The following is a 21,627-nucleotide window of genomic DNA, read 5'->3' on the forward strand; positions in this document are numbered from 1 at the left end:
ACGTTCTTAAAAATATGATTCAGCTTTTCAGATTCGAAACTCGTGAGCTTTCTCCCATTCACTGAAAACAAAATTAGTGTATGTGATTAATTGTCAACCAGTCCAAAGGTGGTCACAGATATCACACATCCATATATGTACATTCAAAATTTTATTCATGGTATGGTGGCAGTAGAAACTGTTAAGCAAATGGTTCATGTAACTACAAAACGCGTACTTATTTTTTAAACATTCACCTGAACAAGAGCTTCAGTTCACATGTCCGTGTTGGGATATGATATGATATGATATGATATGTTTATGTTAGGGAGGGACATGATGTGGATCATGTGATGATTCTACAGACCTATCACGTGACAGACAAGACACACAACTGCAATGAAGAAACAAATGGCGAGCCGGTAACATGAAGAGGTCGCATTTAAAATCAAAATTTTAAAAAAAGGAGAAGGTCGTCTTTCTATTCCAAATACTAATCTGTGACTACTAAAGCTGGGGGTGCGGCGGGGGAGCCGTTTTCCCCAAACATCCAATTTACAATCAACAACGGAATGATTCAACAGGAATGATTTGGATATTTGCCTCCAGTTCCACTTGAGTGAATCTGTCGAAAGGTCCAATATGTGTTTTAAACCGTGAAGTAAGTCTGCATTAAGAGCGAACACAGTGGAACCTCATCAAGTTGAAACAATCGTTTCAAAAGAGTTTTCTAATTGCAAAGCCACACATAACGTAACATAAATTAATCTGCTTCTGCACCACACTTGTGTAAATAATACAAGTGTAGAGAGTGTAACCGAAAAAGTAAAAATACTTCATATGTGACAGTAATGGAGCGGGAGTTAACTGATACTGAAATAATTGTACTGCTCGTATTATATACTCGGCAGTCAGTTCTTTTCCTCCACTTTGCCATCACTCGTATCCTTCACACAAAAAGGTCAAGACAAAGCAAAACGTGGCTCATCGTTTTCACGTCATAATTTTCACTTCGTTCCGCTCGGGAGGTTCCACTGTACTTGCTGATAAATCAGACGTTCCCCAAAATGACAAAGACAGAGTGCATAAAACGCAAACAGTAACACAATCATCTTCCTTTCGGATACTATTACACTTCATATATTACATATAGTAAGTATTTGAGTTTCTTTTTTTTTTTTTTTGCCCATGCAGCTAACACAACAGTGAAGCATGGAAATGAGCTTAAAAAAAATGTTAAAGCATTCTGAATATTTTTTCTTCTTCTTCATATCGCACAAGAAGACACCAGAAATGTACAATCCCGCAAAAATATCTCAAAGTCGGATTGCATACGTCGATATGGTCATGCACTACACACACGTACAGATAATCTCCTTCATATGTTACACACAAAAAACCAAAGATTTCTTCTTTCCATGTTTCAAACAAACCTGAAATGTTTCGAGCTGGATGTTTTAAATAGCTGGGTAGCACAGTGCTGCGATGATAATAATAATAATAATATTCATATATATATATGTGTATGCTGTATAGCTATAGTCGGTCGACAAGTTTGTTGAGTACAAACACTGCAAAGGGATGTCGTGTGATTGGCTTAAATGTGCAGGTGACGCAGGGTCACCTTGTCTCACTCTGTTTGTGTTATTTGTGCAGTTGAAGGAGTTCACGAGGCTTTGTTCCACATCTGCTTCCTTTGACAACAACCCCAAAAAAAAAAGAATTCTCGCTTTAAAATGAGCACGGTGTGTTTTTGAAAGGTCAAACGGGAGCAGGGTGGAACAGCGCCTGTGAGCGGGGGAGCGAGAACGGTTCCGTTTAGTTGTGGATTTGCTCAAAGAACTTGTAGGTGGGATTCTCGTAGCCGTTCTGCTGCATCTTGGCCAGGTGGCGCTCTTCGGGCGTCACTGCCGCATCCACCTAAACACCAAACAGCAAAGTCTTCAACTCCGACTTGACAGGCACCATTTTCAAGTCTCATTTGATGTTAGCGCCCGGCCGATATGCATTTTTTGAGGCTGATACCGATCCCGATTTTTGGCAGAAAAAAAAAAAAAAACTGATTAATTTGCAGATTGTGAATAGAATACAATAGCAACTGAAAATTAGACTAAGTGCAATTTGTGGAGAAATTGCGTGGGAATGCTGAAAGCTGAATGCTTATGAAGTAAATTGAGATATAAATTATGAAATTATTACTACTACTTGCTAGTTGCTAATGCTACGCAAGCAAAATGGTGCATTCAGAGTACTTTCACAGTGTGGGAAACTTTGCTTTTTGGGATTTTAACGGGAAATATTTGGCACAATTGGCCGATTGTTTTGGCCAATGTTTGAAGGCCAATATCTAGCTTTTTTTTTTTAAAATTATTATTATTTTTTTTAATTGTTCAAACTTGGTAAGAATAGTGTCGAACCAGCCCCAAAAATCGTTTCATTCAATCTGTGTTGTTATATGTTGTCTCCAAGTGGAGATAATCGGGCCTTTACCTCGATGACGCCATGATGGATGGAAGTGTATTGCTTCTTCCTCAGCATCACCAGTGTGATGACGATGACGGTCGCTATGACGACGCCTCCCACCATCAGCCCGATGATGGCGCCTTTGTTGGAGCCCGCGTCCTCGGCAAAAAAGACCTGTCGTCCAAAAAGAAAACATTTCAACTTGTGAAAATTGTGCTACCCTAAGCGCCGAACAATCCAAAACAACTCCGAATCTAAGTGTTTTTTATTACCAGTTTTTGATGGTGGACTTCATAACCAGCACTTTGGCGGTCCTCAGTCTCCATACGCACTTGGGGCATTTCTTCCGGCTTCAGGGCAGACACTTGAGGGGGAAAAAAAGAAAAGAGCACATTTTAAACCAAAAATGAAGGACTACTACTTGAAAAATTCCCCACCAGGCTGTCAACCAATGAAAAGTCAGCATTATTATCTTGTAAAGGATGTCATGTCTGCATACCAGGCCGTGTTGGTAGTCCTCGATCTGGAAGTGGGCGGGCATCAACAGGCTCAACTGTGAAGAAAAGCAAAATATTTCTCAAATCTTGCTTGCTTTTTTTTTTGTACGCGGCGTCGGCGCGCGTGCGAACGTCACGAGCGAGCGTGCGTGCGTGTTACCGTGGTTCTCGGTGTTGGGCCGGTTGAAGCTCTCGGGGTGGATGAAGCCGAGCCCGTCGAGGGCGGGGTCCATCGGAGCCGAGCTGTACGCCTGGTCGGGCACGAGGGCGTCGTTGCCGTAGCTCGCCCTGCCGTCCACCTGTTGACAAACACAGACGAGCCGTTAACGAGATCTGGAATTTTTGATGAGTGCAGGGCTGCCAAACGAAACGACTCACCCGGTTGTCATTCTGCAGGGACGACACTTGCTGAGAAAGCTCCGACTGCACTCGCTGAACGATGGCGGCTAGCCGGACAAAAACAAAACAAAATGAATGCTTTGATTTGAATTGTTCAGCGATCAAACATTTTCGGGGGGGTTGACTTCCCCTTTCAAAAGGGGTCACCAACATGGTGCCCATGGAACCGAGGACCACATGAGCAACCCGTGATTCCAAAATAGCTCACCAGTACATTGTGATTTTCTAGAAATTTAGTTAAAAAAAAAAAAAAAGTATTTTTTCTTTTTTTTCCCCAATCCTGTATTTATTTTTTTCCTGTTTTATGGATTTTTTTTTTCTGACATTTTTTTTTTGTCTGTTTTTCTGATTTTTTTTTTCTTCTGATTTTTTTACGCCTCCCCCTCCCCCTTTCATAAAAATAAAAATAATTCTGAAAAACAGAGGGAAAATATTCAGAAACACTGGGACAGAAAATTTAAAAAAAACACTGAATAAATATTATTTTTTTTTAAAGAAAAAAATATTTAAAAAATGCTTTAAAAAAAAGTTATTTAGGAAAACTAGAAGAAAAAAAAAATCAGAAAAACAGGGAATAAATATTCAAAAAAAAAAAATCAGAAAAACAGACAAAAATATGGCACAAAACAAACCAAAAAATAATTTTGAAAAATAGAAGCTCCAAATACTTTATTTAAAAAAACAACAACAAAGGGGGGGAGGTAATGTGAATGCAGTACGCTGTAAAATCATTGACATGATCAGTGTCATCATATAGATAAATGTCATTAATTATTAATAATGCCAACTGGATAACTAGATTTTGCACTGGTATTGTTTAACAATGCAAAATCAATTTTCATCCAATTAATTGATTAATTGATGAACATTTATAGTGTCCAAAACAATGCAGAAATGTCCTCTTTTTAACATATATTCACGTATGGACAAAATAGTCGCAACCTGTCTGATGATCAAACAAAAAAGCCACAATGGTCACTGAAATCACTTGAAACTTACAAAAGTAGCAATACATGAAAATGGATTGAAAATGACAAATCAAAATCAGTCGTTCCTTTTGGATTGTCATTCAACAGAATGATTCAAATAATAATAATGATAATAATAATACCGTTGCCTGCTGATTGACACTTGTGACTTACAGACTTGGCTGTGGATGTCGTTGGCCACGTTGGGCACCATGTCGAGCAAACCCAGCGACTGGTTCATCCTTTCGTCGATCACGCGCAGGTGGGTCAACACCTGCGCGGAGAAGACAGGAAGCGCTTACTGACATTCATGCGTTGCAATTTCCTGTTTTACATTTTTTTTCTCTATTTGACGTTCATGCTGTTGTAAAAAGAAAAGAAAAAAAGTTAGCCAGGTCACTAGACTAAGTGCAATTTGTGGGGAAATTGCGTGCGAATGCTGAATGCGAATAACTGAACGCTACGATTTGAATGCATGTGGAACGATTATGAAACGATGACCTCTTGTTTACTGGTCAATGCTGGTCTAATGTCGACTTCAAGTCGAGTCATCTTAAACGACTGCTTATTTTTCGACGCCGTCTTGTTCTTTGCGTTGATCAGCTGACGCACCTGAGGCCGAATCTGCGCCGCCTTCTTGGGGTCGACGGATCGGACGTGCTCGTAATGTTTGACCGTGTGCTGGAGGTCCTTCTGCTCGGCCCGCAAGTATTTCTTCAGCAGAGTCAGCACCTGGCGAGGCTAGAAAAAACAAATGTCACACACAGTTGGCGATATTCCGCATTTGAAATGCATTTTTTCTTCCTAACTGGCCGCTGCGCTGCGCTGCGCTGCGCACCCGCGGCGGGTTGGCCTGCATGGCGCTGAGGTAGTTTTCCAGCGCCAGGCGTCGGCGGCTGTTGAGCAGAGCCTCCACGCGGGCCATGTGGGTTTCCACCAGCTGCTGTCGCTCTCCGGCCGCCTCCTGCTCCAGCGCCTCCACTTTCTCCTGGAAGTGCTGCGAGTGCCCAAACAGCAATCAGAGAACGGTGCACAAAAACAAGATTCAATGTCACTTCCTGGACGCAATCGCTAAGTGGCCCAAGATATGCTAAATTCACAGGAGGTCCACCATTTTGAATTGACTTTGGACATATTTGAACAAACTTTGGCCCTTTGGTCGAAACATGTTTTAAAATGAAAAGCTATTGAAAGCTTTTTATTTTGTCACACGTTTGCAAAGGAAAACGATGCTGTTTTTGAGGGTCTAAAAAATTCATGAAACTTTGCACACACTAGCAAAAACATTTGATATTTTACAGGTTTATTGTGTAGTTTCTTAAAAATGGCTCAGTAGTGCCTCGTGTAAATTTTTAACAAAACACCCCTTGTAGAAATTTGAACCTATATCATGATTATTTTGGCAATAATTGAAATCACAGATTTTCAAATGATTTTTACATTTTTTTTTTTTTTGGTACAAAACAAGAAATGGTTAAGCATTTAAAAATATTAAGACCAATAAAAAAAATTGTTTTTAAACTATAAATATGTAAGTTCCTTTTGGACTAAACAGAATTTATAATAATATTTATTTATTTATTTATTTATGTTGGCAAAAATTTGAAGTTGGAGTGGAGCTTGTGCACTATGCAGTAGGACAAATATTTGTTTTTTGGTATAAAACAAGAAAATGTTTAAACGTTAAAAAAAATAAAATCTTTAAAACACTAATTGTGCAAGTTCCTTTTGGATGAAACAAAATGTATTAATAAATGTGTTATTTTTAAAATGTAAAAAGGTGCAAATGTATACATTTAAACAATTCAAAAATTTGTATTAATAATCTTTTTTACGATTATGCTGATTTTGTAATTATGTGTGAAATATTTGTGAAATAGTGAAAAATTTGAAATTGTAATTGAATTTTGATTAATTGGCCAGCCATGAAAATTGGAAGGCAAATGTAACAGTCCAAGAACTACAACAGTCTTTTGTAGCCATCAGCTAAACCTAACAGGATGTCTGCCATTTTGATTTTAGTTTGGAATTTGGCGCCATTTTGTTTTATAGCGGTCATATTTGGACAAACTCCTTCCACAGAATTCATTCGATAGTCTTCAAACTTCGGGTGTCTCTTCTCAAAATGTTTAAGATGAAAAGTTATTATTGGTTTCTATTTTGTGGCACGCCGTTGCCGTGGTGATGCTCCGTTTTCAAGGAAAAATGATGCCGTTTTTGAGGGTGTAAACCTTGCAGAACGAATACTGTACTGGTGAAACTTTGCACACCAACAGGCCTGGCAAAAAAGTTTCTATTTGAGAGCGACGTCCTCAATCTGCTAACGTACCCAAATGTCTCTCACCACCTCGCTTTACCTGAATGACAGCCTTCTTGTCAGCACGCGGGAGGTTCTTGGCCTTCCTCTCTGCCTCCTCCCATTCCTTCATCACCTGAGGATCAAGATCCATCATCATCATCATCATCATCATCGCGTGTAGCGGTCGAAGCATCCCGTCGCACACCTGGGACAGCTTTTCCCTGTGCCTGGCCTCCAGGCTTTCCTTGGCCCTCTGGAAGTCGCCGTGCTCATTGTCGTCGCCGGGGGACTCCAGGTATTGGTCCACGGCGTCCGGGGGGCCGGGCGCCGTGGTGGGCACTGGGAGGATGAGGAAGGACAACGAAAGCAGAGATCAAATATAGAACGACATGAAAGTTGAGAGGAAAAAACGGTAACGCTGATCCGCATGCCTCGAGAACACAAACATACATTTCAAACGAGCATTGTTAAAACAAAAACAAACACCATATTTCCTCAGTGGCTGGAGGTTTTTTCCTTCAATATATTTATTTCAAACGAGGTATTAAAGTGGATATTTTTGCCGCGAGTCGCGTGGCAACTACAAGTACAAATTCTGCACCATGTAATGTGTACTAGCTCGCGGTGTACTGGTTCATCTGTTGATTGGTTGACTGAAAATTGTCACTTCCGTATTTCTTCCTTTTAATTTTCTGCGTTGTTCCATATGATAGACATTAACATGCTTGAACAGCCTCAATGGAACACACTTTAAACCACATTTAAACTTATTAAAACACATTTTTTTGCTCGCACATTCTCCAAGAAGCTGCCTGTCACTCGCAACTGAGGTTTTACTCGAAGAGACACTTTAAATCAAAGACCATTTAGAATAGCATATTTAAACACAAAAACATTCAACAGAACCACCTAATTCCATCTAACAAAAGTCTGATAGCGTAATATGAAATAAAAAATTTCTGATAGCTTAATGCTAACTTTATTTATTTATATATTTACATATTTCATTGTAAAACTTCTTTTACAATGTTTTAAAGTCTAAGGTTAAATGCTAACATTTCTCCTGATAGCTTAATGCATTTTTTTTTTATACATATTTTATTAGAGAAACTTTGTTAGCTTCATGCTAACGTTTTTCTGATAACACAATGCTAACTTTTTTCTTTTTTACATATTTCATTGTAAAACTTCAAATGCTGTCTGTCTGATAGCTTAATGATAACGTTTTTCCTGATAACTTAAAAACAACAACAAAATTTGTTATTGTAAAACATCAGGTGCTGTTTTTAAGTCTGATAGTTAAATGCTAACATTTTTCTGATAGCTGAATGCATTTTTTGTTTACATATTTAATTATAACATTTCACGTGCCATTTTAACGTCTGTTAGCTTAATGCTAACGTTTTTATGATAACAGTGCTAACTTTTTTTTCCTTTTTTTACATGTTTCATTGTAAAACTTCAGGTGTTGTTTTAAAGTCTGATAGCTTAATGCTAATGTGTTTTTTGTTTTGTTTTTTTTGTGTTTTTTTTTACTGAAAAGAAAAAGGCGATACATCTACTCAAAATGAGGCGCTCGTTTTTCCTAACTGATGCCGGGGTCGATTAGAAAAGGCCACTATTCAAGGAAATACGGTGGCAAGTTAGACACAAAGTTGTACACACAAGCGGCATACAAGAAAACATGTTATCATGGAATGAAGGGCACGAGTGTTCCAGTGCAAAATGTGTTTGTGTTGGATTGGAGATAAGACGAGAAGTGGCGAGTCATGATAAAGACAGAGACGACTTCACTAACATCCCACTAAAACTATCTCCACCCCCACCCACCAACAAACAAACAGGTGCGCAGTCAGCGGTTCAGACATGACATGACAACATCTCAAGTCAAGGCACTGCTGCAGCAAGACATGCAAACACGTGCAGCGCTATGTTCCAGCTTTTAAGCGCCCGCTGGTTCACATGCCGGGGTTAAGTATCAGTTCGTGTGACTGAGCGCTTAGAAGACAATACGACAAATGAGATGAGCCCCCGCGTGATCTGCAGGTCATTATCAGATTATCAGATTAGCGCCGCTGTTGTGCAAAAAGGGAGCTATGCTACTTTACGGCTCTTCGACAGTTTTCAACCGTGTCAAGTAGATTGTTTTTTGGGGGGTTTTAAGGCCAATAATCGGTCTATCCCTAATAAGTATCCTGCTCTTCTACTGCGCAATACTGTTAAAAATGGTCAAGACTTGAAAGGAAAATGTGAGTACTAAAAAGCGAGAGAGAGAATCAGAGCAGTCAGGCTTCGGAGCGTTGACGACAGCCCCGCCCGCTTTCGGCGGCTTTTCCGTCCTGCGACTTACACGAGCTGCTGCAGACAGCGAGGCAGTATTCCTCGGAATCAAAGTTATTCCTGTTGCCCCCGCAGCCCCCAAACAGGAAGGGGGCGCAGCGGGCCTTTTCAGGCATGAAGTACCAGCGCTCCAGCATGTCGTGGCACGAGCCCGAATCGGCGCGTGCCCAACAAGCAGCTGAGGCGCGTACGCGACACAAAAACAAACAGTAAATGAAGCAACGGAGAAAATAATCATCAGAAATGAACAAATATATGAATAACAACAAGATAACTGTTTGATACCTCGGACAACCTCCTCAATGGATTCAGTGGTGGTGGTGGTTGTCATGGCGACGTTAGCGTTCCGCTCATCGCTATCCCGCTCGTTGGTCACGTCGTCGTCGTCTTCCTCCTCGGCAATTTCTTCATCATCATCATCATCATCATCATCATCATCATTCTGGTCAAAAGCGTCAGGCTCTTCGTCATCTTCCTCATCATCCTCCTCCTCAGCGGCGGCCGGCTCCGTGTCCGTCTGCTGCGCCATGCTGGTGGAGGAACAGCGTTCAGTCAGATATTTTGGGCATTGCACAGATGCATGTTGATGTTTACAAAGTTCCTTTCCAATTGAAGAACTGATAACAATTCAGCCATTTTGATTCCATTATCAGTACTGCTTATTAATCTGACTAATTGATTGTCATTGCATAAGTGAATAATACAAATGTATTTGATTGTATTGATGGTATTACAATTACTATGTACAGTACAGTGTAGGGATTAATGTTATTTTACTGTGTTGACCTTTCATTTCTTTTCTTGTTTTTTCGTCTATGTGGGTGCGTGTAGTAGGTATGCATATATTTGCATGTTTACTTGAAAAAGATTGTAATGAATTGTGTCAGGAGCTAATGGGGCTCTCAATAAACAAAACAAAACGAAACCTATATGAGAAAATATAATACTTATAATCCAAAAACCTGTTATCGTTCTCAGGCTCAGCTCCGCCCCACCAGACGTCCGACTCTTCGCCATCCAGCTCTGCGCTATCGGACTCCTGCTCGGCTTCGACTGGGCAGCACACAAACTCCACCCCTCGGTAAAGGTCGATGCCGCACGGCATCAGCAGCCCGTAGTCGTGGAGATTGGTGGCGCGGTCTCCGCAAGACTGGAACGAAACGGAAAGGCTGTCGGTATTTAGTATGTTTGGGTTTTCAGATCCTGTGATTGAAAAAAAATGTATCTGAATCTGCATTACGAAAGCAACCAGATGGAAAAAGAAATTGAGCGTGAGATTCACCACTTCAAATAGGGACTCACCTCTTTGGCCACAGAATGCCAGTGCAGATGGCTCTCACACTGGTCCATATACTCCTTGTGCAAGAACTTACACTTGTCAGGAACCAGCAAGGCATCACTCACAAACTCCCCAACTGAAAACATACACAGTTTTTTTTGTTTTGTTTTTTAATTTAAACAGCAGTGGTGCAACGGATCACAAAAGTCACGGTTTGGATCAGATCATGTTTCAGAACAGCAAAAAAAAAAAAAAGATAAATACCGGTAGTACTTTGTCTTCAAAAATCATTTAAAAATGTCTAATATAAGCTGTTTAGGATTTAGTGTCTTCATTTATTTTGCAAAACGCTTTTCCCCATTAAATTAAATGCTATGATTGACATTTTGAGTTGAACGTTTATCATTTTTAATGGGCAAAAATGTTGTTTTTTTTAATAATGAAGAGACCTCAAAGTGTAAGTTAAGGCACATTCCCTTCCTTTAAACATGGAGAGTGAATTACAAAGTAGCATTGATCCAGAATATTAAAAAATAATTCAAGTAAGCCAGTTACCAGCTGTCAAACTCATTTACAGCTACCAGCCAAGCACCCGTAGATAATGCTAACAGCTAGCTAGCTGCATGCTAGCCAGTACTGTAGCCGCTTACGTTTCTGCCGTATCATGCAATGACAGCGTACTTCATTAGCGGTTTCTTATCGTCTTAAATTAGCGACTGAATATGAGTTTGGGATAGCGTTGTGTTGATGTTGGTCACAACTTTACTTACTGTCAATCAAAACTACAAACATCTAAAAGGGAAGTCAAGCTAGCCATCATGCAACGATGTGGGCCACTTTCAAAGTTAAATGTCTCCTAAGGCTATTTGCATTGCCATCAATGTAAACAAACTTTATTTTGAAGTTAGCCTGAGCGTATAAGCGGTGCATTACGTTGAGTTTGTTTCAGCTTCCTTGACATGTCCGCGGATCGTAGGAGATCCGAACCGACCACAGATGAACGCGGCTCCGTTGCACCACTACTAAACACGCTCATTTGCATACACCTGCGGCATTCAAGGGGGCGTACCCAAGCAGCGATAGGGCACCACGATGTGATTGTGACTGCGGCACTGCTTGCGGCCTTTTTTGCACCAGTTCTGGATGCTGACGGGCTGGTTGGCCTCCACGACATTCGTGATCTGAAGTTCGGGATACACCTGGGAAAAAAAAAAGATCCGATTTTTTTTTTACAACATTTCCTGCCTTCGTATCAGCCTACAGACTTCCCGCCGCAGCCTTCTACCTCTTGGCAGTAACTCAGGATGCCCTCCTTGGTGCCGATGCAGGTCTTGGAGCCGGAAGGGTCCGGCTCCCAGCTGCCACTCTGCACATTGATGTGCATGTTGAGCTTGCCGCAGAACATGGCCACCTGCGGCTCAGTCAGTAAACCCAACGAGTCATCAGAAGGTACCTGGGTAAACAAAGTGGAACACTTGTTTCAAATAAAATTGGGAAAAATATGTTAACCTAATACAAACATGGTTCTATCTTTTAGTTCAATTATGCAGTACTAATTTTACAGTAATAACAAAGTCAGTTAACAGTTACAGTCAAAAGGAGTGTGAAACATTGAATCATAGATTTGTGTTGAGGTAATTGTCTTGACACTAGGTGGCATTAGTGTTTCATGTTGGACGTGGTGACAAGAAGAGTAAATTATTCTGTTCAGATTCAGAGCAATTGCTATTTGGAACATAAAGCAACTCATGGACTCAGCCTCCAGGCCATTTAGGTCATTGTAAATTACAGTACAATGTGGTGCTCTCACTAATGGCAAACAAATGGATTCTTATTCTGAATTTCAAGCTCCGTTTCCTGTTTTAGGTCAAGAAGGAACCAGCAGTTTCCTCTTTCATGAGTGGACACAATAGCAGGAAACTTCTGGATGTGACAGAGAAAACACAATCTATTATTACTGTATACAGTATACCAGTGAAACTAAACTGGCGTCTGTGCTCGGCAAGTAAATAAGAAGTTTTAATTTTGGGTGTTTGTTTGAAGATGCAAATGGACCATCCAGCCAGGCAAATAGATAGTTTTCCGATGTAGACAGTAGACACGTTGAGGGGGATGCAATTTTTTGAATATTGTTTCCCACACATTTGCAACCATTAATATGGCGGACAAATACTGATAACGTACATGACCCAAACTATGCATCTTTTTTTTTTTGTCTGTTGTTTTTGTTTTTTGAGAACATGCACAGTTGAATAAACTGTCCGGAAGAAGAAAAAGTCTGTAAGATGTGCTAAAAACTAATATAACTGAAATGTATAATCCTCCTCATTACATCATAAAAGGCCATGCAAAATACACTGACCTTTGGCTGTATGAAGACAATTACAAAAAATCTGAATCAAAAATATGTATAATATATGAGAGGCACAAAGTCGGAAGCACAAGTATTTTGACGCAGCTCACGCGTCGCAAACCAAACCGGAACCAAACTGATGTGCAAAAACAATCCCTCTTCCGTGGCATATACCCCATTCAGTATCATTAAGAGGTGTTCTGCAATATGGCCTTCTGGGTTACATATGTCTATCTAAAATGATTTTAAAAGGTAAACAATCGTTTTTATTGATACTAGTTAATAATGCATTGTATTGAGCACAGCAGACTTTATGGATGCGAGTGTGTTAATAGCACGTTTAATGATAAACACATTAATTAATCATGTCACATTACAATATAACATCTTAGTAATAACAACATATGTAAAATAAAATAAATGTGTGTCAAATTTGTGTATATGGCAGTGTAGTGTTTGTGTTTTCAAGAAGACCGCAGTTGTGTTTGATTCTCTGGGCCGAAATCAAGCAGCCGCAAACGGAAGGCGCCATCTTGCTTGTGTCATAAGAGTTGGCTTAAATGGCTTCCGACAGGGAATTGAAATAGTGCCAATAAAGACGTGGTATTACCTGGCTTCGTGTGACAAGGCGAGTTATTACAACACTGATATGCTTTCATGTGTTTTTGTCACTTGTGGCCTTTGCCTGGCGCAACATTTAGCCACAAATGCTAACAAGCGTTAGCTTCATAAACGTCATTTTCTACGCAAAGCTATTTGGCCATTTAAAACCAAGAACAAATTGGAGACCAAACATGCAACTTTATTTTACATGATGCCAGATTATAATACAGAAATGTGTATTTTTAATAAACAATTTCAACTGAGTTAGGCTTTGGGCCTTGTTAGCGCTGCAATTTTAGCAGATGCTAATCTATGCGGTAAATCAGTGGTCAACCACAGTGCAGATTGCGCATCTCCAGACGTTACGTTAACAGTCATGGGAGGAACCTGTTAGTGGGATAAATGTTACAAGGGTCTCGTTAAAAATACATAAAGAAGTTAACGACGCTGTGGTTAATGTATAATATAGGACCGTGATTTCTCTCACGTCTTATTTAATTCGACATGCGAATGTTACCGGGTCCTGCAGACGTGCAGCCCGCTAAAAGATCCGTGACACTCGGCCACAGGCTGGTGGGGAATGGGGATGATGAGTTTGGTGGTGGTGGTGTGGTAGTGGGCTTCCTCCGTTTCTACTCCTACTCACCTCGGATGAGAGCGTCAAGGTCGCCGCAAGTAAGAGCATAAACGCCGTATGTCCCCCCATACTGTCCTCCTTATACCCAGAACAAGCAAAACGTCCTCTTGGTGATGTCGTCGATTGTTGACGGCTTTTTATGAGAATAAATCGCGCGTTTGGCTTGACACGGACGTGGCGGATAAAGCGATCCCTGATCCCGGTGATCCCTCCTCCCTGTTTTGCTTTCTCTGTGGTGACGGATGATGGAGGCTGGATGTGTTTGGATGGGGGCGGGAGAGTCTGCAGTAGGAGATTTGACTAGTGATGGGAAGTAAACTATAAATACCTTTTGACTGAATGAAAATAGATGGGTATCTGTGCTTTATGTTTAGTATGTATTTTTCTGACTATTTTTATTTTTCTTCCCTACATTCCATCCATCCATCCATCATCTTTTTAACCGCTTGCTCCTCACAAGGGTCGCGAGGGGTGCTGGAGCCTATCGCAGCTGGCTTCGGACAGTAGGCGGTGTACACCCTGAACTGGTTGCCAGCCAATTGCAGGGCGCACAGAGACGAACCAAACTCCCTACATTCCATAATATTCTCTTCTTTTTTTTTTCTTCTTTTTTTGTAATGCCACAAGTAAAAAAAAGAGATAATTAACCCTGTAAAGTAAATTCATACACTTGTGTCAAAATACACGACATAGACATATGGACAAAATTGTTGCTACTCCTTGTTAATTAAAGAAAAACCCAAAGTAGAGCAGCCCCACCCTCTACGTTTCACAGTAGAGACAGTAGTAACGTGCAAAGACTGAGAACTCAACTAAACTCCTTAGAGAATATCCAGTATCAGAATCAGGATGATCTTTGTTGGACAATAACACCCTAACCCCTAACAATATGCAAGATATTTATTTGTCTCCGGTAGTTTGAGCCTCTATAGATCATCATTGAGCAGTGTAAGGGTAAGGTTAACTTGTAGTTGACTGAAGGAGTTTTATAACTATTTCTACTTTTTACTCAAGTGTCTGAGCTACTTTAGGTTCAAATTGTGGGTACATTGTTCACTTCTGTTCTGGATTTAAAATGCATATCGACTTCATTCCAGCTGTGGGCCTCATAAACCCACTTCTTCCCCCCAAAAATGGAATACGTACATAAATACATGTGTATAATGTATTGTTGAAAAATGGGGGGGGGAATCATTCATTTAAACTTTCCAGTATTTGCAATTACTTAGGTTCAGCAATAGGTGTCACTAGAGCAGCGGCATAAACGTTATGATATGACGTCACACAACCGGAAGTAAAACGGAGATGCGGGTACCGACAAGCTCCGACACCGGCTAACGCCTGTCGAGCGAAAGGAAGATGGACACCTCAGAAGGAGTTCTCTGTAGTTTGTCAAGCGGAAACAAGACAAAACGGTAAGGAAGTTTAATCGAGTCGATAAAAAGTCTGCGTTTATGAAGTATATGGAGCTTAGAGGTTCAATAGTTAGCTCAGTGCTAATGTACCAACTGCTTTCTAGTTCAACATAATTGTTTTGACATTCGGCTTACATGATATTTCTGTTTGTCAAAACAGCTGACGTTTATTGTTCTCCAAGTACAATGGGCCACAAGAGAAGGGCAGCAGCATTCAATCATGAATCTCAGGCAGTCTGTGGACACTCAGCAGAAGCTATCAAAGCCCCCGTGAGGAAACACAGCATCTGCATGGTGTCTGACTTCTTCTATCCCAACATGGGAGGAGTGGAGAGTCACATTTACCTCCTGTCCCAGTGTCTGATGGAGAAGGGACACAAGGTGGTGATTGTCACACACGCCTACGGCCGCAGGAAGGGCGTCAGGTACCTGACCAATGGCCTTAAGGTCTACTACCTGCCTCTGCATGTGATGTACAACCAGTCCACCACCACCACCTTCTTCCACAGCATGCCGCTCCTGCGCTGTGTGTTTGTCAGGGAGCGCATCACTGTGGTGCACTCGCACAGCTCATTCTCTGCTATGGCCCACGATGCTTTGTTCCATGCTAAGACCATGGGACTGAACACGGTACGTGGCTCTTGAGATACATTCACACTGCATGTCTTACAATTTAGACTTTTGACATTCCGCTATAGTGAAGTAGATACAGCATTAGATTTTTTCTTTAACAGGTGTTCACTGACCACTCGCTCTTTGGCTTTGCCGACGTGAGTTCCGTGCTGACCAACAAGCTCCTGACGGTGTCGCTGTGCGACACCAACCACATCGTGTGCGTCTCCTACACCAGCAAGGAGAACACCGTTCTGCGTGCCGCGCTCGATCCGGAAATCGTCTCTGTCATTCCCAACGCCGTCGAGCACGGCGACTTCACGCCCGATCCGTCTCAGCGCCACGACGACAGGATCACCATCGTTGTGATCAGTCGCCTCGTCTACCGCAAAGGTGCCATCTTGGTGCTGGTTGTTTCTCATGGTTAGTTAGTCACAATTCCAAGATGACACTTGACCTGAGGCTTTGAACTTTTCAGGCATTGATCTTCTCAGTGGAATCATACCAGAGCTCTGCCTCAAACATCCAAATCTACATTTCCTCATTGGTGGAGAGGGACCAAAGAGACTTGTGTTGGAAGAAGTGAGGGAGAAATACCAGCTACATGACAGGTAGGTACTTTTTAGATGTTTTTAACACACATTCATCAGCTTCTTCCTGCTTTACCTGTTATCAGTTCTCAAACTGGATTTGCTTTATCACAGTTCTCGATCCTTTATTTCACAGGGGACAAATTGACAAAAAGTTATTCAGATCACATTTACACCAGAGGACGATCTTTTGTGGTTTTTGGCATGTTCGCGTAAGCTGTAGTTCTTGGAGTAAACCAACATAAGCATAGGGGGAACATGCAAACTCCACAAATAAAGGCTGTATTGAGAGGTTTTTGAACTACCTACCTTTGAACTGTGAGGCAAAAGTGCTAATTTTCCCAGATACACAAAGTCATACGATTTTTTTTTTTGATTTTTTTTTTAATGTAAGAAGTTTACTTTTAAGACCTCTGACATTAACTAATGTTGGAGATGCAGGCCTCTTCATCCTACTATTGCCCCCCCCCCCCCCCCCCCAAAAAAAAAAAAAAACACCAACATGCTCCAGTATCTCATATTTTTGTTTTCACATCCTGTTCGCGCAATGGCCATGTGTCCAAATAATTTTGTCTATATAGTGCATGAACCCTGGCAGAGGTTCTGCTTATCATGTATTGGTGTTTTGTGTTTGACTGAATTGTTGTAACTGCAGGGTGCGCCTGTTGGGGCCTCTGGAGCACAAAGATGTCCGAGGAGTTTTGGTGCAGGGTCACATCTTCCTCAACACGTCACTCACTGAAGCCTTCTGCATGGCCATTGTGGAAGGAGCCAGTTGTGGACTGCAGGTGCGCTGCATTCCTTAAACCTACACACACGACCATGAAAATGTTTTTTTTTTATTTCTATTTTTTTTTGTATAGCAGACAAAGATAGCCCAAGTAAATGCAAAATTTGGTTTAAATTGTTTGTTATTTATTAGGGCTGGGTATTGATTCAGATTTCCAAAATCGATTCAGTTTGATTCAGAAGGGCCTGATTCGATTCGCATTGATTTTTGATTCAGTTAAGGATTTCATGCAGTATCAATTTTGCTTTCATATGGAAGACATTACCAGAAGTACCAATGCTGCAAAATAGTAGAAACTTCTTTCTCTTACTTGATGCATTCATAAAAATATGAATATTTACATTCATAATCGAATCCAATACAGATACATTTATCATGTATCATTTATGTTTTATTGAACATGACCTCATCAAAACCATAAATGATAATTGAAATCAATTACAACCACAGCGCTATGTAAATAAAGTGGCAAAAACACTGACAAATCACACATTTATATTCGTGTGGCAGATTTTATACTAAGGTTCCACTGGTTAATAAATAAATAAATACAAATTTACCTAAGAGACACAGCCATAGTACATAATTATGCATCCACATTTTGTGTTTTTTATGTCCAATTATTGCCTTACTGCTTTTGGGGGGTATTTGGCACATTAATTTATGGGTGAATAAGCCGTATTAAAAGTATCGATGTCTTTAAAATGCCATTCATGCTGGAATGACAACCAGTGTTGCTGAATTAAAGAAATTCTGCAAGGAAAAATGGGCCAAAATGTTTTCACAGCAATTTCAAAACCTCATTTCCAGTTATTGCTGGTGGGGAGGGGAGGACAATCACTTTTTCAGAGAGTGCCAGGTGGCTTTGAATATTTTTTTTTCCCCTTAGTAAATAAAATTACCATTTAAAAGCTGCCATTATGTTTACTTGAATTATATTTGTCTGATATTTAGATTTGTTTGATGATCTTCAACATTAAAATGGAGAGATTTTGAGAAGCAAGCAAACACTTTTTTTTTTTTTACGGCAATTTAAGTTCCCATTTGCTGACAAGAAATAAAGAAAAAATGTCTGTCAGTTCATAGTTGATATATAATTGTGTTGGTTGACATCCCCGAAGGTCGTCAGCACTCGCGTGGGTGGGATTCCCGAGGTGCTTCCCGAGGACTTGATCACGCTTTGTGAGCCAACGGTGAGCTCGCTGTGTGCCGGGCTGGAAGCGGTCATAGCGCGGCAGCGTTCTGGCTCCGTCTCCACGCCCGCCTCCATTCACGCGCGGGTGCGGAACTTGTACACCTGGAGAAATGTTGCCGAGAGGACCGAGAAGGTGGGTTTGCCACAACAAGATTCCACAGTGATTTGTGGTGGTGAACTAACGTACATGGCTGTTCCCTAAAAGATAAAAGCTAAGCTGAAGTAAGTCAAAATGTTTTTTCTCTCTCAGGTGTATGACAGAGTATGCGGCGAGGAGGTGCTTCCGCTTGACCGACGCCTCCGGAGGCTTAGGACTCACTGCGGCCCGGTGGCCGGTTCCATCTTTGCCTTTGTGGCGGTTCTAGACTTCTTCTTCCTGTTGTTCCTCCAGTGGATACTGCCTGACAGGCACGTGGACGTGGCCGTGGATGCCAGCGGTCCTCTCGGACTGTGGAGGCAACAACCAAACGGGAGGAAAGATAAAGCTCCGTCAAAAAGAGTCGTCAAGTAAGCAGCTTCAGCTCACTTATTTTCTACTCCTGATGATGCAAACACTATCATGAGTGAAGAAACTAAAAACTTTGTTTACATTATTAGAAAGGGATGTTTTCAAGCCATTTATTGTGAGAGAGTTTTGGAAAATGGTTGTGATTTTTTTTTTTTTTTTTTTTTTTTGTCTGTGACAGAACTGCACAAAATTTACATTGGCAAACAGTGGAATTAGAAAGTGAACCCCTGGATGAAAATAGCTGTTTTTCCATCAATTTTTTTTTTTAATTCAAAAAGGTTTCTGTTAACTAAAAGGAAATGAGAAGTGTAATTGCTTTATCGTGGTTTTATTAGAAACCCTGCTATTTTATCAGGAAGCTACTGTAGTAAAACATTGCCGCTCTTTTATTTATTTATTTATTTTTTTCCCTTCACTTTCGGCAGGACTCAATTCACACTAAGATTTTATGGAAGCACGTGTTTTTATGAATTACACACTGATTAGTACTGTATGTGGGCATTAGCAGAGATGTGCTCTTCTGGGACCTTTGTAGTTTTTGATCAAACGGAAACAAAACTGATTTTTCCACTGTTTTTAATATTATTTCATCGTTTTCATTATCTATTTTTTAAAAAATTTTATATTCAGATGAAGTCAGGAAGACTTTTGTTTCCAGTTTTTTCCTCCAGGCTATGACCTAGTGTACCTCACAATGTGTTATTGTTACCACAATGATCTTTTTCACACAACCGGTTAGTCGAGTTGATCTGGTAAAAGACATCCGCCTCGATTTCCTTTGTCTTCTTTTAAAAACATCACAATGGAAGTTTGAGTGTCACATATAACGGGCTATGAAAATGTGGCAGCTTACCAGGGCTAGTATTGCTACTTTGCATAGCGTTGTGAATTAGCACATAAATTTATACACTCCAGCGATGCTTGGCTGGAAAATGTAAGGAAATTTAAAATAAAATTCTTTAACGTATTTGTGTTATTCTATCAATGGTGTAGTTGAAAGTGGAACATGCAAAGTTAATCTGTGATGCCTTTTTTTAAATTTTAAATATATTTGCAAAATTAAAAACATTTTTCCCCAGGTTGTTATTATGGGGTACTATTTTGAAGGGAAAAATGAATTCATTCCATTATGGGATAAGGCTGTCACAACAAAATGTGTAAAAAGTGAAATGCTGTGAATACTTATCAAATGCACTGTATATGCAAACAATTATTCACACCTATAGATAATTTAGAGTCTTCAATGAACCAAATGGACATTTTTGAAATATGGTGGGAAGCTGGCGAACATGCAAACTGCACACTAGAAATCCGGAGCCGAGATTCACACCAGAAAGCTCAAAACTGTAAGGCAGACATGCTAATGTCACCACTGGGGCCTGGTGCTGCCCAGGACTAAATTACATTTTGGGGGATAGGAAACCAAGAACTGCTCAGTATAATATGAGCAATATTATATCAATTTACAGATGTAATGACGTGTAGATGAAAGTAAAGTGATCAATAACTAACGTGAAAATGACCAGAGAAGTCCAAAACACTTTCCTGTTGCTTCTCAAAATGGTGAGTAGTTTTACTTTGTTACACTTTTGTTGTGATTAGTGTACTGTTATGTTTGTATGTTATTAATTTAAGAATGCTAAAATGTTATTTGTGTGTCCAGTTAGTAAAGTTTTTATAATTGAATTGACAGCAACAGTTGTTTTATTATTATTATTTTTAAACCAGCTTGTGTTACACTTTGGAGGTGAAAACATCGTCCAAACTTGTATGTAAACATGTATTCGTAATTGCCCTAAGTCCTCCTTTTCAAAGCTGCAGGTCCGCTCTTGCGCCATCGTTATGCACGTGCATAACAATGGACTGGGATGTGAGGGGGCATGAGGGTGATCATGCGGGGGGGGGTCTCTGACTTGCTGGTTGGTGTACCCAAGGGTGAGTTGTGTAAAAGTTGGGTTCCAGTCAACATGGCGGATGTTCAAATGGAAGTTTCTCTGCGCTTGCAACCCTGGCAGAGGCCTGCGGACATCTTTGGTGGGCTGGCGTGTAACCCGCTGATGGCTGGTAAGCTTTGAATGGCATCGCATGTATTTATTGTGTCAATGCTATCTGCTTGTTCCTCATCATTTCATATCATTCAACGCTATTCCAAATCATTCCACATGGTGCTGTTTCTTATGATTTCACATGCAATTTCTCTGAAATCGTCTAGTTTCATTTTGGGCCAAATTTGTATGTCATTAATAACAGAGTATTATTTTTTTCTTCCTCCTCATGGATTCAGTGTCATCAAAATTTAACAGTTTGACTTAATTGGTATTGCATTAAAGTTGCAATATATTTTGGTCTTCTTTAAATATCCACTCACTCATTCTTTTTAAGGGCTACACTGGCACTCCCAAAACGCAGACTTTTGTCTGCACTCCGTATCCCCCCCCAACCTTATCCCCCGCAACTGTACTTCTCTAACTGCCTTCCTTTGTATTCTTAAGTACCCTTTCAACGTGTTGAGCACCTTATCCCCCGCAACTGTACATCAACTGCCTTCCTTTGTAATCATAAGTACCCTTTTAACTGTTGAGCACCTACTAGCCCCTCCCCTCCCCTCCCCCTTATATTTTGAGTAAGAGCACAGCACACAATCTCAGACTTCATTCAGACGGCACGATGGCATACGCAAAAAGGATCACCGCTGAGCAA

General features: G+C 40.6%; 2 protein-coding genes across 7 annotated transcripts; one reads left to right on the forward strand and one right to left on the reverse strand.

The window, feature by feature from the left end:
• Positions 1 to 138: 138 nt before the first annotated feature.
• Positions 139 to 14,078, reverse strand: appb (amyloid beta (A4) precursor protein b). 2 transcript variants are annotated; one of them, XM_077536763.1, is made up of 18 exons: positions 13,827 to 14,078; positions 11,510 to 11,677; positions 11,294 to 11,423; positions 10,248 to 10,360; positions 9,908 to 10,095; positions 9,231 to 9,475; positions 8,956 to 9,123; positions 6,811 to 6,944; positions 6,664 to 6,738; positions 5,145 to 5,303; positions 4,919 to 5,047; positions 4,481 to 4,580; positions 3,318 to 3,385; positions 3,100 to 3,238; positions 2,942 to 2,995; positions 2,715 to 2,806; positions 2,470 to 2,616; positions 139 to 1,899 (listed from the first exon to the last, which is right to left on the reverse strand). In XM_077536763.1, exons 1-18 carry the CDS (start codon positions 13,884 to 13,886, stop codon positions 1,798 to 1,800), a joined length of 2,271 nt encoding a protein of 756 aa, XP_077392889.1. In that variant the 5' UTR covers positions 13,887 to 14,078; the 3' UTR covers positions 139 to 1,797. The 2 variants fall into 2 exon arrangements, with proteins under 2 accessions (XP_077392889.1, XP_077392888.1); XM_077536762.1 differs by lacking the exon at positions 8,956 to 9,123 and having other exon boundaries at positions 13,827 to 14,077.
• piga (phosphatidylinositol glycan anchor biosynthesis, class A) lies at positions 12,759 to 19,894 on the forward strand. 5 transcript variants are annotated; one of them, XM_077536769.1, is made up of 9 exons: positions 12,759 to 15,232; positions 15,393 to 15,502; positions 15,590 to 15,657; positions 15,742 to 15,862; positions 15,967 to 16,237; positions 16,323 to 16,455; positions 17,090 to 17,222; positions 18,346 to 18,552; positions 18,670 to 19,894. In XM_077536769.1, the coding sequence occupies exons 2-9, from the start codon at positions 15,419 to 15,421 to the stop codon at positions 18,928 to 18,930; spliced, it is 1,278 nt and encodes a 425-aa protein (XP_077392895.1). In that variant the 5' UTR covers positions 12,759 to 15,232; positions 15,393 to 15,418; the 3' UTR covers positions 18,931 to 19,894. The 5 variants fall into 5 exon arrangements, with proteins under 5 accessions (XP_077392895.1, XP_077392892.1, XP_077392894.1 ...); XM_077536766.1 differs by having other exon boundaries at positions 15,393 to 15,657; XM_077536768.1 differs by having other exon boundaries at positions 15,393 to 15,613; positions 15,701 to 15,862.
• Positions 19,895 to 21,627: the final 1,733 nt, after the last annotated feature.

The sequence above is a fragment of the Festucalex cinctus genome, chromosome 11 (assembly GCF_051991245.1).
Source record: "Festucalex cinctus isolate MCC-2025b chromosome 11, RoL_Fcin_1.0, whole genome shotgun sequence".
Classification (NCBI taxonomy): Eukaryota; Metazoa; Chordata; class Actinopteri; order Syngnathiformes; family Syngnathidae; genus Festucalex; species Festucalex cinctus.